Below are 19,895 nucleotides of genomic sequence, written 5' to 3'. Positions count from 1 at the left end.
TGACTCTGTGAACCCGCGTGGTATTCGAATAGCGTACATTCGCGTCCCAACACCTCTATGGTGAATATCATATTCAATATTATTATATAGATGATAATATCCACGTGGACAGATTGCGCGTACCGGTCACCGGTGGTCGGTCAGCCGGCCGCACCGTCCGCAGTCCGCGAACGGCGCGCGCGTCTGTTGTAGGCGGTCGCCCGCCGCGACGTGGCCGGGTGGGAGACAGACGGACGGGCGCGCAGAAAAGCAACGAAAATAATACTCTCTATCAAATAAAAAAAAAAAAAAAAATTAAAAGAAGACGAAAAACCCGAACTGAACCGATCTCGGGCGGCGGGCGCGCGCACGCGCGTGTTCGTGTCCGCGTGCGTACCCGGGTGTGTGTAGCTCGCGCGCGCGTAGTGGGGAAAAGAGTAGTAGAAGTAGTAGTAGTAGTCGCCCGCAGTCACCGACGACGGCCGGCACCACTGCAGCGTGTGTGTGTTATATTGCACGTACGTAGGTTAGATTATTATTATTATTATTATTATTATTGTTATTGTTATTATTACCACTGCCTTTGCCTGGACCGACGAGGGAAACGAAGTTAGACGCCGTTGAGGGACACGCGACCGCCCGACCATTAATTCGGGCCGGAAGAAAAGCTTTGTCAATATATGATATACGTCCATCGCAGAGGTAAGCCCGCTCGAATATTTTATTACATTTTATACTGGTATATTATATTCGTATATAATATTACGTCAGTTGCGTATTGAATTATTCGCGCTGCTCGCGGAAAAACCGTTTCCGGGGCACCCTGCCCCGCCACCCCACCCGGCGAGTACCATTCCGTTAGGACTGCCTGCACTCCCACCCCGTACGCGATGCACTCTTCGTCAGCGGTGCAACAGGCGCACCACCACCGTCAACAGCAACAAAAGCAGCAGCAGCAGCAGCAACAGCAGCAGCAACAACAACATCAACAGCAATCTCCATCGTCTAACAACAACAACAACAACAATAAAGACGACGTGGCTATGGGACAACTGTTGCAGAGATCGCTGCAAAACGTCGCCCTGTCACTGCAAACCACGTTCGTGTCGTCGCTGCAGCAGGCAGCTTTACTGCCACCCGATTCGCCGGTGGCAGCGGCACTCAACCTGCAAGCCCTCGAATCGTACATCACGCTGCAGCGACTGACCGCCGTTCCCCGTCAACCCGCGTTGACCGCAGTGACCGTCGACCGAGCGCACGCCACTGGCAGTGTAGTGGTTGTGCACGAAATGTTGGATGACGAAGACGACGACGACGGCGTCAAATGCGGCAATCCGTCCTCGTTGGACGCTGAAGACGATTACCTCGACGACGACAACGACGACCCCGACGAAAGACCAGCGGCTTTGGACGCCAGCGGAGTTGCAGCTAAAGCCGCCGCTACGGCAGCCATCGTCGTGGCTGCCACTAGGGGAGGGCGTCTCCCAGCGTTCGCTAAAGAACTGTCCAGCCTGTCTCCCAGAGCTAACAGGCTGTCCACCTCGTTGACCGCTGCCGCAGTCTGCTCCACGGCGATTGTCGACGAAGATACTTCAGTCTCAGCTACTGCAGACGTCGCCGATGAACCCATCGACGCCTCGCTACATCTGCACCACCACCAGGAAAACAACAACGGGCCCGTCCCGAGACCCAAGAAACAGTTCATCTGCAGATTCTGCAACAGGCACTTCACCAAGTCATACAACCTGCTCATACACGAGCGCACCCACACGGACGAACGGCCGTACTCGTGTGATATTTGTAAAAAAGCTTTCAGGAGACAGGACCATCTCAGGGATCACAGGTAAATATCTCATTGTTCTATACTTCTTAAATATATATAATATATAATTATACATATATTTGTATATGTACAACAGTTTTACGGTGTTAAATTCATATATTTTTCATACGAAACGTGTAGTGAACTCGATTATAGTTATGGATATGCTGCGATATACTTATTTAATTATTGCTATGATAGGAGGTATTCATTAATCATTATAAGTGTATGTAAAATGTATACGATAATTGAATAGCAACAAGTTGTCTTATTGTTTAGGGACTAAATCTACAGGTCCCGTGACCAATTTCCTTGATAAAGCATTAAAACAATACTTTTCAGTGAATAAATAATTATAATAAATACCTATAATATGATATAGCATTAATATTACATGCGATAACCGTGTAATTAAGGAGTTTTATTGATTTATTTAAATTAAAAAAAAAAATTATAAACGTGAGAAATTCGATTTCAACTCTCTAATATAGACAAATTCACAACTATTTTCAGAATTGTTGTCTCTTTATCAAAGAACTAATTTGTATATTGCAAATAAAACACATCTAAATTCCTATATTCTTTATAAATCATTATATTATATTATTATTATATGCATATTGCAGTAATGGACCTAATAAGTATAAGTAATAACTATAATCAATGTAGTATCGATTGAATAATATGAATTGAATTATAGGTATATCAATGAATTTTTAAAACCGATCGCTTTTTCAAGCTCAACCACGTATTATGAGGCGGCAGCGATTGAGTCTAAGGGTTGTGAAATTCCTCCCCCCTCCATATTCTGATTTACTCCTCGCGTTTTATCATTAGATATTATGAAGATACTACACACGCGAATGAACTAAGAATGGGAACAAAAATAGTGCGTAATAATATTACAATACCTATACGAACGAAAGCAAACTATAGACAGAACAAAGAATTTTAAATGCCTATTACTTTATAATTAATTAATAATATTGTACAATGCCAAGACACCCGCGATTGGACTCTACCCATGTTCCATATAGACATATAGTACAAATACCGCACACATTACACATATATCAATCAATCGGAATATTGTGTTGTACGAACGTTGTATTTAATTAATTACCCGTGCCCGCGGTGTAATGTGCACAAGTCATAGTGTATAATGTTTATAAGAGCTAAAAAGAATTTAAATTACAGAGGAAACCCTTTAACCCGAATGACACACAGAAAAGTCTTACGTCATATTTCATACTACGCACATAATATAATTATGGATAGGTGGTGTATCTATATAATATTATTACTACTAATTATTATATTATTCGCGTTGTTATGTATACCGCGTCTAAGTAAAAAACATATCCTAAAAATACGGCCTGTACCGTCAAAAGATATAATGTTGGTATAATGATATTATATTACAATAATATTACAGAGATCCTTTGTCCTTATTATAATCATGCTTATTATGTGCTTTATTCGAATAGAATCCAAAAACCGTATCGCCGTTATACGTCGTGATTGACACTATAATTTAATATAGCCGCATTTTACCTTTTACTCAACAATCAATATTTTATGGGCAATTATTATACACTCAGATGCCAGAGCGTCGTAATTTCGAGAAACGAATTAATCTCGGATCTTATTTATTTATTAATATTATTATGTACCTATAGACATATAGTTACCTATGTATAATAATAATATATTTTACTCGCCGTTCGCGACCATCCGTTTTTACGATTGTTGTCGTTTAGTCTTCGTTTATGGTGACTGACTTGCCACTACGAACGAATCGTATCGTTACCACCCGCGAGTAATATATAACAATATTGTCGGGGTGGTGTACTCGCTCGTGCGTGTGTATGTGCCTACTCGCTTATGCTCGTCCATAATACACCTATGACGTGAGTGAGTATGTGTTTACTAACGGCGGCGGTTATCGAGTTAAAAAGATGTTATCATTTATTTTCAAATAATAATTTACGGGATACACCAAAAGCGGTCCGAAGTAGGTACATAAATGCGATATAAAAAAAAAACCACTCCAACCCGAGTGCGCCCGCGTATCGGATTACCCGCACTGCTCTTACGACGATTCTCTCTCCGCCACAGATCTATACGCACAGATCCCCCCCGATCATTTGCGCGATATACGATTTTAATCGTCCACCGTTCTCTCGAGCCGACAGTTTAATAGCCGCACGTCGTATTATGTTACGCTCACGAAAACAGTTTTCGGGAAATCGAAAAGAATTTTTATTTCTCAACAGGAATGTTTAGAATGAAAGAAAAACGTGAGAAAACTCCGCTGGTCTAGTTATTTAATACAACGTTATTATGTCGTCTAGAGTTTTAAACCTATAAACATGAAATGTTTTTTTCATACAACATTTTGCGTCGTAATTATACAGTATCTTTGCATGAATTATAAAATAACGTAAGGATGATAAGTGTGATGAATATTATAAAATTGAATTAGACCTACATAGTATGTACGAGTACACGAGTATATAAAGTATGTAAACGAAAAATACACATAAAATATGTGGGAATATTCGACTTCTGTGTATCATAATTCATAATATTAACTTGGTACAAGATAATGTTGTTCACTATATATCACTTACATATGAATGTAAACATGGTTTTTACAAATAAAACGAGTCAAATTCGTTATTAAATATAGTCACAGAGCCTACTACTACAAGAAAATATATTATGATTATGTTTAAATTGTTTATTGTTAATTAAATTTCCAAGTATATAATACACCTATAAGTAGATACAAATATTTTCGAACATCTCTTCAACTCTCATCATAGCCCATAGATGAGGCATAATAATAAATATGTATGTTATAATAATTATTTTTGAACTAAAATATCAACTCTTGATATTATATTATACAAATTGCACATTTAAACTTTAATTTAATTGTTTAGGTATTTATTATAGTGAAGCTGTGTTAGAGGTCAATAATTAAAATGGCACCGCGGATGTAGTTTATTTTTTACAAACTAACCTAACCGATAACGGGTATAATATACTATAGGTACTGGGTATATAAATCTTTAAATTCGATAGGTATATAAAATATTACTGTACAGATAAAACAAGACAAAGCTTAAAATAAAAAATTCAAATCGTCTCATATAAATTCCACGGAGTTTTTTAATTCGTTTACTAATATTGACTCGACAGTTTCCAAAATTATAATATATGACTGAACTGCGTGGGTATATGATAATCCGATTCGTTAACCATAAGTTGATTTACATAATGTTATTAACAATACTGCGTATTTGCAGAATTCATTAGATAGGTATATGTGTATCTTTGATACTATACGAAAGTTTATTAAACGGTTTAAGTTCATCATTAGATATGTTCGCTACGAAATATTAACTAGGGTTGAATATGAGTCCTATGCATTCGTAAAATTCTATAATAAGTAGGTGATAAACGAAAAAACGGTTTTTGTCGAATCTTAATTTTTTCCTTTTTTTCCCGACAATATCGAAACTTTTCCGATTATTGTGTTGCTATTAATTATAATATACGCATTATTATAGAACGTCAACATTTAATCTAGTATATAACTCTATCTAGTATAACGTATCAGTTTCATGCTATACAAAAGTATTTAGATTTGTATTTGTTTTAAAAGCTTAGGACATCTGTATTCCATTTCATGAATCACCGATAAAATATTTAATTTTACGGTAAATTTTTCCTGACGAGGGTGGTGCCACGATTTTTTAGAAAAATACTACCATTTTTAAGTGCGATGAGTATCATTCATAGGCATCAATATTATGTACACAGAATTGTATATAATACTCATAATAATATTATGATGTATAATATTATATAAATAGATAAAATATTATGTGCCTCCTATAAAATAATAATACGGATGACCATAGAAAGAAGGCATGTCGGTTTGGTTTCGAAAACCAGTCTGCGGTGTGTCGGAAAACAAACGATCCGCGAGTGCGCTTACACGCACACACGACTCGTCGTCGTATTATCATAAAATTGTTTTAACGTCGTCGTTAGGTTAGCGTTTTTATTAGACAGTAAAAACGGATGTGTGGCGCGAGCGCACAATAAATTTGTCACCGAGAGAGGATTTCGTCGGATGGTCGGCGGTGGGCAGTGGAGAGGGACACCGTATATACTATACCTATACATATAATATAGATATATGTGTATATATATATATAGTGTCACTGTCTATCTTACGTCGCCGCCGCGCGTTTTAGTCACGAGCTCGCGCGCGCTAAGAAGAAAAAATTCGCGTTGGCGGAAGAGCACGTCACGTCTCGCAGGGGTAATGCACACCATATAGTCGCCGCCGCCGCCGTCGAGTCGATCAAATAACCGGCTTGCGCGTGCGCCGTGTATTTACGATCGTATAAGCAGCACTCAGTTTTATATGCTCGGAGAGTGTGGGAGCGAGAGCGAGAGAGAGTGTGTGAGTGTGTGAGAGAGAGAGAGAGAAAAGTAAAAAAATAAAATAAAAACTTAATCGTGTGTGCGTGGTTTTTATTATAATATATCCTTTTTACTCCTCGCGCTCAGCACATTTGGATGTCTGCCATGATCACAATAGTAATAAAAATTTTATTTAAAAAAAAATCCTTTGACGTATTTTTCATGTCCGGATCGAAAAATAAATATCGCAACGGCTCCGTCGTTTCCACAACCTATAGGACGTTGTGCTGGTCGCGATCTGAAATACTCGAACGTGTTATACTGCAGGTACTCATACACGAGCCCGTCATCGCGTTTATTATCATGATACACGTACGATAATAATTGTACATAATATAGTACACAACATAAAAATATATGCCCGCTATTATAATGTACATGAATATGTGTGTGTGTGTGTGTGTGTGTGTGTGTGTAACAATGGTCTGTGACGACGTGAGTAATATGACTTGCAAGCCGCTTTTGTATAATATATTTAATAATAATATGTAATCCTCGTCCATTTATCACCTTCAACGTGTCCCCGCGCGTCATCCGTCGTGGGAATGAAAAGGTCAAGTGCCATGCGTGTAGGTACATAATATTATTATTGTTATTATTATTATACACCGAAGGACCTATCTGCCGAACACGGTGTGGTGGCATGAAGAGGAGTGTAAAGTACACCCCTACGACGAGACCGCGACTGCAGTGTATAGTAGGTATATACCTTTTAATGGCTTCATTATGTTATTGTGTGCGTGTCGTGTGCCGTCGCCGCGTTGCAGTCCATTAAAAACCGATTGCACAATAAAAATACACTTTGTATATTATATTCTGTGACTTTTGACCGGCGCACAATAGGATTTTTAAAAACGTTATTTTTACGGCTCATCCTAAACAAAATTGTACATAATATTTAAATATTGTTTCACGAGAATACATATAAGAACACCGAGAGTACCTATTTGTTTCTCACATGTATCCATGATAGCTACCATATTACATTATAATCGCCACGAGAATAATAAAATTGCCAAACCAAAAAAATAGGCTAAATTTTAAGTGAAATCATATATTTATATATTTACAAAAAACTACTTTTGTTAACATCTTCTATCTAACTTATAAGTTAAAAATAAAAATAAAAACATTCTGCACAGTATAAAACGCCCACCGCCATCACTTTGCAAATACTTTTTAACATTTTTTATTACAGACAATATAATATCGGTCGTCTCGATGTACATATAAACTGTCCAGTCGTTAAAAATCCATTTAGTTCCTGACCGAATGCCACTTAAATTGCCCTCCTTGTGGTATAAACAATACATACGGCGTGCTTATAAATATTAAACAGGTTACGAATAATAATAATAATAATTAAAGATAACACAAATTGTAAATCAAGTGCAAAACTGTGGTCAACCATTGTAATAATAATAACAAATGATTGACGTCTTGGTAAAACATTTGTAAACGAATTTTTATGAAAATTCATCGTTGACAGCCTGATTAAATGATGCAAATAATATATACAAATAGTAACGAGAAAACACGAGTCAAAGTCGTAGACTATCGTTATTCGTCTGGAATAATTTTTAACCATGTCTTGGGTTGATAAAAAGTCGAGGTGAAGAGTGTTTCTGACAAGGTGTTGGAGAAACAGAGATGTGTTATAAATTATAAATGCGTTACAAGCGCAAACGACTGGATTTGTCAAGACTAGTTTACCGAAGATAAAAAATAAAAACTTAAGTGGAACCGGTTCGAATATTTTTTTAGATGACAACTGACAACTACCAACAATGCAATATTTCACAATATTTATAAAATTATATTATCGCCCACATTAGTATTTCCACTTGGTCAAACAGCCTTTTTAATACGAATTAGTATTGGAATTTAACAGTTATGGAAGTCACGTAACGTATTTTAATTGTACAATCTGTATAGAGATTACACATTACTCTTAACTGTTTATGGGTAGTGGGTTCATTAATTTATAATCAATAACCTATTGATCGTTGATATATATACAATTGCTTTTTCAACATACAATTTTTGAATTTGTAAGAAGCTTAAACTAATTATATTGTTTTATTGACTTAAAAAAGGTATTAATTTATAATTAACATTCTTTATAAAATTTACGCGAACAGTTTTTCTAAGCCTTAATTTTTTAAAACATTTTTTTAAACACAAACGTTCACAAATTAATTAAAAAACAACGTAATTAAATTAAACATTATTTCGGCAGTCCAATAAAGGCAAATAAAAAAAGCTGTATAACTAGTTTGATTGCACAAAAATCGTAAAGATAAACATAATTGGAAGAAAATATGGGGAATAGGTGTACGCACTGCGCGTGATAATATTCGATATAAATGCGGAATTTACCAAAGGGAAAAAAATACCTCAACTACACTACATAAGATATATTATGTATATTGTATATAATAAACTGATCGAGTTGGTTTATTCAAAAAATATTCTATTGCCTCGTTGGTATATACAACTGGATAATAATATGTTTGCGATTGCGATCTTCGATCGCCTTGAAGTCTGTGTAGATACCGGTAATAATAATTCATAGACACATACACATACACACACACACACACACACATATATATAAATGTACATAAACAATACAGTAAGGATGCCGCACCTTTTCACATTTGAAACCACACGGGGCAACTGCGTTGTGATGGACGTAATAGTGCGAATATCTAATTAATATTGCTGCATACGAAACTAATTATCGATATTATAATAAATATTCTATTCTACGTGTTATTTTGACATTTTTTTAGTGAATTTGTTTTCAAATAGTTAAAAAAAATTGAATCTTACTACTTACAACTTTAGTATTTATATTATATTATTCTAAATTTAAACATGTATTACTCACGCAGTGTGGCACTAATAATATGTCCGTTGTACGTGCCTAAACATAATTATTATATATAAATTGATAAATTAATACTATTAGAAAATTAATAATTTATAGTTGTATTTATTATTACACAGCAATAATTATCCCTATTTACAATGGTGCGACACAGCGTTTACGTGTTAGGTTTATCAATAAGTACATAGAGATAAGAGAAGTGACGACAAATGTCGTTTAGAATTAATGAAGTTCTTCCAATGCGACGTCGATGAGTGTAATTGGGTCGCTTTCGTTCGTGAGCGGCGGAAAAGGTAACTTTTACATTAAACCGAGATCATTACACTCTATAGGTGAATACAAGTAATTCGTCTCGTACAATAATAATACTATACTAGGTCGACCTGTCATCGCGCACACGTGAAAAGCAAAATTAATATTATAAAGTGGGTGCTAATCGCTATCTTAAAACGTGTCGGCGAATTTGGATAATATTCGTGCGAGTCGCTGCAGGTCAAACGTTCACAGCTATGTAAAGGTAAACACGTAATATATATTTTGGATCCTATATGGGTCTGTGCAATATCGATTAGAAAGCTCAATAAAATCTTAATTCTTATTTCTACTATTAAAGAATAAAAAAATTACTTCTACATAATCTAGTAATAAACGATTCGTTTCATTTTTAATAATCCAACGTAACAACCAATGATAAAGCAATAAAGCAGGCATAAGCACACGAAAAAAATGCATAAATGCATAAATTCGTAAAATCTATTGTAATAACAAAAGAAGACCAGTACGCACAAATACTAGGTATTGTACAACATAATAAAGGGTGTGATTAAATCATTAAATTGCACACACACAGACACACACACACATACACACCTCCACATTCAAAACTTTAAGGATAAGTAATATCGCAGCCATAATAGTATATCAACATATCGTACTATTCGTACTTATATTCAATTTCTTATACGTAAATCATGACCCGGCGCACATTATTATTCATATCATTATAAATTATCGTGTATTATTAAATCGAACGCTGCGTGTTTTTCATGTCCGCAGGTACATTCACTCCAAGGAAAAACCGTTTAAGTGCCTGGAGTGTGGCAAAGGGTTTTGCCAGTCACGTACATTGGCCGTGCACAAGATTCTTCACCTAGAAGAGTCGCCGCACAAGTGTCCGGTGTGCAGCCGAAGCTTCAATCAGCGGTCCAACCTGAAGACACACCTGTTGACGCACACCGACATCAAGCCGTACAACTGTCCGACGTGCAGTAAAGTATTCCGCAGGAATTGCGACCTGCGCCGACACAGCCTCACGCACAACTTGTCGCCTGTGTCTGCGGCGTCGGTCCAGCTGGCGTACGCAACTACCGAACTGCAGTCAGCCGCGATCATTGCCAACGCACACGGACGCGACAACGACGCCGTTACGGCCACGGACGATTGTGGCCGCTGATCTCATTTCGAAAGAAAGAAAAAATAAATTTTAAAAAACGCGAATCTATCCCACCCTCCTCCCCGAACCACCGCAATGAACACCACGGTATTGTGTTTTTTATTTTTAAATTAAACATAGGCAACCGAATACGCGAAAATATCATATAAAACGTGCGAACGATGAGTGTAGTTTTATTCATTTTTTATTCGTATGTAGGTATAATATATATATATATATGTGTGTGTGTAATGTGTATGTCAGAGGATAACCTAACCATGTTTTCTTGTTTCCGTTACTCCGCGGTGGACTGATATGTATAATACGAGTATATTATACGATCCCCTCGTTCTAGCTGTTTATATTTAATTATTATATAATGATTATTATTTTATTTTTTTTTTACGTGATTTATAATTACTTTACTCACTAAATTACACGCTCGTCATGATAAATGTTATTTAAACACATTATTATGGTACAGTAACCGCCCGTCTATTCATCGTTGTAAAACGTGTACATATAATAATATATTCATGTTATATTTGCGATTTGTTAGAGAAAAACTCCTATAATACTAATTTGTAAGTTGTGTACATAATAAATGATTTATATAATTTATTATTATGATTTTTTAAGTTATTTTCTTTTAACCCGATAAAAATCTTAGTGTCTTCATTAACCATGATGGTACGCTATATTATGAAAAATTAAAAACCATTAATATTGATTAGCTGTTTATTAAAAAATTGAGTGTTATTTAAAAATATGTGTTAAATATTACTTGGATAACGCACAGTTTTTAACAATATTAAATACTAATTTTTGTTTTGGTATCATATCTTATATGGTATTATTCACTTCATTTTAGCACATTAGCATATTAATATATTATATAATAATCTATAATGTATAAATATATGAGTAAATAATTTATTATTTATAATAAATTATAGTGCAGTAGATACATAGCCTTGCCTAAAATAATTGATAAGCAAATATGTCAATTAAAACCTATATCATGTGGTGTGCCAATAGCTTACGCCTTATAAATACCAGAACTGCAGAGAGTAAGTATATGGAAAATAATTGTCCGGTATTATGAAAATACATAATACATTAATATGTAGGCAATCTAATTATCTAAATAAGACGTAAATGATATAACTATTACTTAACACAGTCAAATAATATTCATGAAATTATAAATCAAATTGTGATGAATATTTAATATTTGTATAGGTTAACTAAAAACTAGTTTAAAACTAACTTTCTTGATACTTACAAAATACATTTTTATTAAAGCTATGTTTATTGTTTGTGTTTACGTCTTGAATAATATTTTTAAAAGGAAAACGCAAAGAAAATTAAGGTGTAAGTACTATTACAAAAAGCAATTTTTAATCAATAACATCGATAATCTTTATTAGTGTCTTCGAATCAATTTATATTGTTTTACACTTTATCAGAGTAGCCTTTTATGGTATATAAGTGGAGAAATTCATCAAACACCGGTAAGTAACATAATAATTGGTAATAATATTTGCTCTTTTGTAGAAACAGTCGCTTAAACAGAAAGTTTTTAGTTTATGGCAGGAAATTCTAATAAGTTAAGTTAATCTTTTCGACAACATTACTCAAACTATTATTCAATTATTATAAGCATTGGACTGTTGACGGTTAAGTCAAAGCAGAGCACAGTTTTTTCGTACTCGAAAAGATTTGATAAATAATTGTTATACACTATGGACGATAACAAATGTTTAATATATAGGTACCAATAACCATTCCATAATCAGGCATTGTGCCATTATTCCGGTTTCATTCATTGTACTTGCGAGTAGTTTAAAAATATCTTATATTGCAAAATTAATCACGACAAACGATTCCTCATCTAATAGCACTCAATAAATTATAAGACATCGATTTAACAGTTGTGCACGTGTTTTTTTATCTGATCCATAATAAAGTGTTGGCCGGCTATATAGTAATGTAAAACATCTGTACATAATTATTACTGTGAAAAACATATGATTCGATAGATAATTTGCAGAGAAAACATTTAACACTTTACCAGTACCAGTATTATATTCTAACCGCAATATCGTGTATACGAGTAAATTACAAGCTAACGAACAAGTTATCTTTTTTTTTTTTTTTTTTAATCGATATTAATTAAAATAACATCGTATTTGTTATGTGCTTAAGTAATATTTAAGAAATATATGTTATTAAAATACAACTGCACAATTATATTAGCCTGATATATGAAGAGGATATAGTGGAAAGGTAAACGAATCGCAGATATAATTCAATAAATAATTGAATTACGAATTCAAGTCACTAAACTAAAGTCATATATTATTATGTTTAGGGATGAATTTAGGTATATAGTAGCCCGAGGGCTGAATGAATTGTGGGGGATCCTTATACAAAAACAAGAAAATATATTTGTTTACTTATTAAAAAAATCATAAAATTGTGGGGGCTCCTTGGCTGTAGCCCACTCAGCCTTCCCCTAAATCCAGCTCATATTATGTTATAATTTTCGTATTTTTAATTTTTACTTGTTACAAAATTTAAATTTATAAGTTAAAGCTTAAAACATTCATATTATAATAAATATAATTTAAATTATGAGCGAATAGAAAAAAATAAATATTTTTAATATTATAAATTAATTAAAATTGTACTTATTCATATTGTGTAATAGGTAATTAATATAGGTATAGACGTATTATAGTGTGCTTTAACTGTGGATATTATAAATTATTAAACATTTGAATGTTTAAAATTATCTATTTAAGGATTTGTGTAACTAATAGCAGGATAATTAAAGGTAAAATGTATTATTCTAAACGAGCATTTGTTAACATTGATTGCCATTTACCTTCTTACATAGGTAATAGTTTATGTTTAGAGTATGGATAGTCAAATTTAGTTATACTACAAATTTTATCAACGTTAGCATTATTTGAACTTCAATTTTTCTATCAGAATTTCAAGATTGTTAAAGTATCGAGTTGGTAGTAAAATTCAAATAATTTAATGGGATTAAAACGTGTTAGAAAAAAAAATGCAAATCTAATTTGCTCATACAAGCACACAATTTATCTATGCTTTCTTAATCTACTGTAACGTCTGTAAAACTATTTAATTGCAATTACTAGAATATATAAAAAAAAAAGATACATAAGTGAGGCCATATTATAACTATCTAATTAAGTTAACCTAGTATCAATATTTAATCAACATCATCATTTGAAGATAATTCAACTGTAAATTCTTAAATGTATATCTTACGTCATGTTTAATGGGTAAAAACTAATGTGTCTTGAAGCATGTGATAGGAAAAAAATAAACTATAACAAACGGTAATACCAATTTTATACTTTTTTTAAGTATATTTTATTTTATAAATACCTGATACAAACTCATTTTGATAAAATTATTTATGACCGCTAACTATATGACGTTAATATTAGTACGTAATATTGAGATTTTAAAATGCTAAAGATTTAAATATTAGATAACAAACGTTATTTATAATTTATAACTTCATAAATCATACTACAATATACTGTTTTCTATAAATAACTCTTTAAAAAGCTAAATATAGACAAAAATATTACAAAAACAAAGATTTAAACTTTTTGTTTTAAAGAAAAAAAATATATCAACCAAATTGAAATATCAAAAAATAAAATACAAGCTATAATTACTATAATGTAGTAACTATAAGATAAAATATGTATTTTTCCAATGAACAAGAATTCAGTAGGTATAAATAAAAATATACGTTAGGACCAATATTGGTTCTCAAGGTTATCAAAATATATTCGAAATGTGAAACTTGTCAAGGGCATTTGGCTCTAGGCATTAGATAAAAAAATGTTAGTATTTTTCTCACATTTTTATTATATTTATTCTAAAAAAGTTAAATTTCAAGATCGTTTAACCTAGATTTAATATATATATATATGTATTTATTACACAAATTATTTTAGTTAAAAATTTTAATTTAAGAAATTATCATCATTATATTATTTTTGATTGAAGTTACTTAGTTTAATAGTGAAGATTAAATGTTGATACACAGGCTATATCATTATATTATTCTGTTAAATATTAATTAATATTTTAAATTACAAGTATGAAAAATAAAGAAAACATGTAAAAATGTGTAAATGTGTATTCATATGAGTATTTTTCTGTTTCTGTTATTCTTATGGGTACCTACGTTAACCATGACACAAAATACAAAGTTAAATTATTAAGCTTTTGTTAAAATAATATCACTTACATTAATGACATATTTTATGTATCAGTTTAAAACCAAAATTATCAGAAAAACGGTCAGTTATGCAATAAAGAAAAAAATTAATGAATAGCTTATGTACATAGAAGTATCTGGTTACTGACTATATTATATCGTTTTAATTTAAACTTATGAGTTATTTTGTTTAGTGTGTCAAACAACTTTTGAAATTGTGGCTTAAAAAAAACACGTTTTTTTAAAAAAAAAAAAAAAAAACAAAATAAAAACCTTTTTTCGTCAGTTAAATATAGTTTATATATAGTTTAAATATAGTTATAATTATATAATAAATCGCGGTAAATGGAATTCGAACGGGGTGCGGGTAAATGTGCACAACAATGTGGAAAAAATGTATATATTCTCATCGCATCGTGTGAGGTATTTGTTTATTTTTTTCGCAACACGCCTTTCAAATAATTTCTTTTTTGCGTACGTGATAAACATGCCATTATTTTTGTTGACACAGGGATTGGTATCCAATATTATATATTTATCATATATTAAATGTATACTGTAATAATACTGGGCTTAAGAGTACGACGCATATAATATTATTATGTACACAAAATAAAGAGTAACAAAATCTTCAACAACCCCTGAGAAACCCCGTTATGCATATACACACAAATATATATATATATATAATATTATAATATTGGTAAAATAGGTGCTTCGGTATACATATTATGTAAGCATATTGATATTACTGCAAATATTTGCACAAGGCTCTCAGAAAAATATTCCAGCCGACTGTCTAAGTAACATACCTAATATTCTCCAACGTCCCCAATAGGTATGGTTACTTATCAATCAGTTTTTTTTTTCCGTTAGATTGATGAAATATATTTTTACTCTATAGCCACTATAAATGTATATATAAATCAAACAAATAATAATTACTTTTAAACCACAAATTCTATCGTCATTCAGTTAGACATTTTGCGTTGGTGTGCATATTACGAAATTATGACATTCTAGGTATTATTACTATAAATATATTGATTTCAAGGTGAAATAGGTACTGTTATTTAGTTTTTAGAAGAAGTATTTAATTTTTCAAGTAGTATAATATTAGGTTTACGTGTATTATTTACTTAAACTATAAAATATCAAAATAATTAGTGTAACTACAAGTTGTATATAGTTGTATTAGTTATTACAATTTATTACATAAATTATTGTGATTTATTAATGGATTTTTTTTATTACTACTATTAATGTATTCATTGAATATTCAAAAAAAATTATTTTAAAACTCAAAAATTAAAAAAATATATTTTCTTAAATTAGGTGTCTTTTTCATTATCAAAAAAATATGAATACTTTCAACTATAGAGCTATATGTTATTGCTGAAAACAGACCTGGAGTGATGGTTATTGTTTTTTTTTTTTAATTTTATGAAATGTGTATTATGTTAGAATAATTTATTGGTATCTAGTAAGTAATACATTTATACCCTCCTCATATTATATAATTTTGACCAATGTACGAACTGTGCGAACTTTATTTTTAAAATAGGGACTACTAAAAATCATAAAACATATCATGGTCTTCTCACCAATCATTTGTTTTTCAAAATTCCCGACAAGTGTCCATTTAAGCTTAATAATATATTTATCGTTCCACTGAGTATAATATACAATAAGTAAATATATTATTTAATGGTTTTATAACAAAACAGGCATCGTATGATATTTCCTGTGTTATGTAGGCAAATACAAATGCCATAACTCGAGTCCAACACATCATAAAAACGAGTCTGCGATAAATTCAGTTTGTCGAGAACATTCCGAACATGTGATTTATGTACTTTATTACAATATAAGACAATATTCCCTCGGGATGTACCGCATCACTGCAGCAACACCGTTTAGAGGTACCTAACCGTTGCAGCGAGACACAAAATAATAATAATAATATGACGACAACAACGACGACGACGACGACGACATCGAACGACATGGAATAATAATATTATCATATTTTAACTACGATAATAGATTAGTATTTACACCGCAAATACGAAATAAAAAGATTATGATAATATAAGGGCCGGAAGGAGGCGGTGGCGGTGGCGTGTGAATGGATTTGTCGACCGTAAACCGCAGGAGGTGCGCTCACGTGTAATTTGTCTTGTACGCCACCGCCGACGCCGCGGCGGTCATTATAATGTCCGTTCAGCCACGCCATCGATATAGTGGTGAGTGGTGGTGACAAAACGAGAGAAATGCGACCGCTGTTTCGACGAAAATGCTTATTCGTTGTCCGTCACACAATATAATATTATGCATTTACGCTTAACGTGAAGCCTGAGTGACGAGTTATTACGTAGGTATATTACACAATGATATATATTATTAGTTATTACTGTTTAGTGGTAGAATGATAACACCATAGCCATCTCAATAAAGTTATGATAATGTACAAAATATTTCATAGTTACGAATCTACTACTATTTTTTGTAAAGATAAGCATGTTAATCATACTATACAATAAACGGAAAACGATATAAATAAACGCCGATTTCGAAAATCAATAAATATGTTGACTATTAATTAGCATTTCATTTAAGTGTGTGCAATGCTATTGATTCTGTTACGTGCCATAGTAAGTATAGTCAATATACATTTATTTAATGATGACCCTGTAAAATCCACGCTTTTCAAAGTACATACACCAATATATTTTCACTGTTCAGTTATTATTAAGTGTAAAACGACAGAGATGAAAAATTCTACTGTATCGTCTTTTCAAACAAGATGATCGCGTCATAACTTAAAGATTTTTTAAATTTAAAAGTTATCGGTCAGTTTGACATTCAAATTGTCTGACCCAGAACATAACTGATATAAAATGTTTTATAGTAACTTTTTTTTTATTAAATTAACCCAACTAAACAAATACTTAATAACTTTATCTGGATTGGGTACCAATCCAGATAAATTTAATCGGTAACTTTTATTAATCCCCATTGAAATTGAAACAAATCATACATCATAAATTACTATTTAGAAGATAATATTACATTTTTATATTACATACATTTTTTTATTATTACTAGCGTACAATATTTATATAATTATATTCAATTTTTAATTTTTCCTTTTTAAACGCAATTATTATAGTAGCACTCAGCTGACTGCTGATACGAAATCTTAAAAAATTATAAATTATATTTTTTTATGCATTATCCGATATACATATATATGTATATAAATACTATAAAGTTCAGCAAATATTTTGGTATTTTAAGCTTAAGTAGGGGAAAACACTTGAAGATTGTAATCAATTGTTGTAATTGGTATTTGTATGCATGCCCAAAGCGGTGCGGGCTTTGCAGGAGGCGCCTTTAACAACAAATATGCCGACGGGTTAAAACAAGTAACATGAGAATATTAAATTCAAAAATAAAAATATTATGAACGCACGTTTAAATTCCATAATGTTCCGATCAGATAAAAAAAAAACAAATTGTCGGCAAAATCATAGTAATAAAAAATCCATTGATTAGGCGAAAAATGCTCAGACCATGAGATCATTATAATATATAACCGTGAGTCCATGAATACGTGTTATTTACTACTATTAACCGAATAAATTGTATATTATTACATTAAATCGAGTGGGGAGATATAAGAATGCAAACTATAGTAGGAGTAAATCCCTACGTTTATAAATAATTACAAGCCACATTAAATGTACGACGAACAAAGATTTAGAGGGGAGACATAATATATAACATAGTCAAAATGCAATCTGTTTGGTCTCTTTATTAATAATGGTTGTTCCTTGTTCCATACAAAATTACGTACAAATACATATTTTGGCGGGGTGAATACAAATACTAAGAAGAAAAAGGGTTACGATGAATTCTCAGCAGGAAGCCATTTGTCGGACGACCCGGCGTTTTGAACGTCAAAGGGATTATTATAAGTGCTTGTCGGTGGGGTGCATACAAGAACCCCTGTTAAAAGGTAGCCTTTATTTTCAACCCCTTAGTATCATCATCAGTCAACAGTCATTTTCATCACCGGTGCGCGTAACACCGTTAAATGATCTACCTTCAGGCAACAATGAAATTGTTATATTCATTATTACATAGGTATAGATCAAACACTGACCTGCTGAGAAAATGAGGTCCGTTTAACTTTTTGACAGTTAAATTCCTAAACAATATATTGAGGTTTGTTCTTCACCCTTTTTATTAAGGAAATAGTTTAACAACTATCAACTACCATGAATAACATTTTATTTAAATAAGTTAAAGAAGAAAGACGTGACGTTTAGTTTGTTTTGCCGTTTTGCATAATATTATCTTTGTACAATCTTGAATATAGTAGTTTCGGTAATATTGTTCAAGTATTATGTATAGGTATTGAGAAATAATTATATAACACAAAAAACTTTTTTTACCGACAAATTTAATTTAGCTAATTAGTTTCTATTATACAAAATGTGCATCTAAATTCTAAATTCTAAATATTTAATTTAAATCCATCGTATTTTAAAGTTTTATTTTTATCAGAAAATGTTCTCATTTATAAAAGTTGATAACATTGTTTTATGAAACATGTTTTATTTTTTTAATTATTACTAAACATTTTAATTTTTATTATACTTTACATTTTTTTGATATGAAATATAACAATCAATAAATAAAAATAGATAATATATGTCATAACTTATAATATTTAATACCAAAATAAAAATAAAAAGTGTTCAATACCTAAGATTAAAGTTTTACGATATTAGCATTTAGTATATCTATCAAATATAATATTTTTAGTATTGCTTATTGTATCTGAATTGTGAATTTAAATGCTATACTCATTTTGTTGTTGTTTATTACTTCATAAAAAAAATTAAACCCGGTCAACATATTTTATTAAAAATGATAAAAGTAGTACATCTTACATGTTAATTAAACAAAAATGTTAGGTTATTTG

The 19,895-nt window shown here is 32.0% G+C and overlaps 1 protein-coding gene across 2 annotated transcripts; it reads left to right on the top strand.

The window, feature by feature from the left end:
* Positions 1-397: 397 nt before the first annotated feature.
* Positions 398-11,253, top strand: LOC126549946 (protein sister of odd and bowel-like). 2 transcript variants are annotated; one of them, XM_050200477.1, is made up of 3 exons: positions 398-681; positions 751-1,822; positions 10,254-11,253. In XM_050200477.1, exons 2-3 carry the CDS (start codon positions 870-872, stop codon positions 10,648-10,650), a joined length of 1,350 nt encoding a protein of 449 aa, XP_050056434.1. In that variant the 5' UTR covers positions 398-681; positions 751-869; the 3' UTR covers positions 10,651-11,253. The 2 variants fall into 2 exon arrangements, with proteins under 2 accessions (XP_050056434.1, XP_050056433.1); XM_050200476.1 differs by having other exon boundaries at positions 398-1,822.
* The last annotated feature ends 8,642 nt before the right edge of the window (positions 11,254-19,895 follow it).

The sequence above is a fragment of the Aphis gossypii genome, chromosome 2, assembly GCF_020184175.1.
Source record: "Aphis gossypii isolate Hap1 chromosome 2, ASM2018417v2, whole genome shotgun sequence".
Taxonomy (NCBI): Eukaryota; Metazoa; Arthropoda; class Insecta; order Hemiptera; family Aphididae; genus Aphis; species Aphis gossypii.
This window is presented reverse-complemented; position numbering and strand designations above follow the sequence as displayed.

Bases quoted from the DNA above. Each gene is read 5' to 3' on its own strand.
- LOC126549946 (XM_050200477.1), top strand. From the start codon at position 870: ATGCACTCTTCGTCAGCGGTGCAACAGGCGCACCACCACCGTCAACAG. The intron at 1,823-10,253 runs GTAAATATCTCA...TCATGTCCGCAG, and splicing joins GACCATCTCAGGGATCACAG to GTACATTCACTCCAAGGAAA.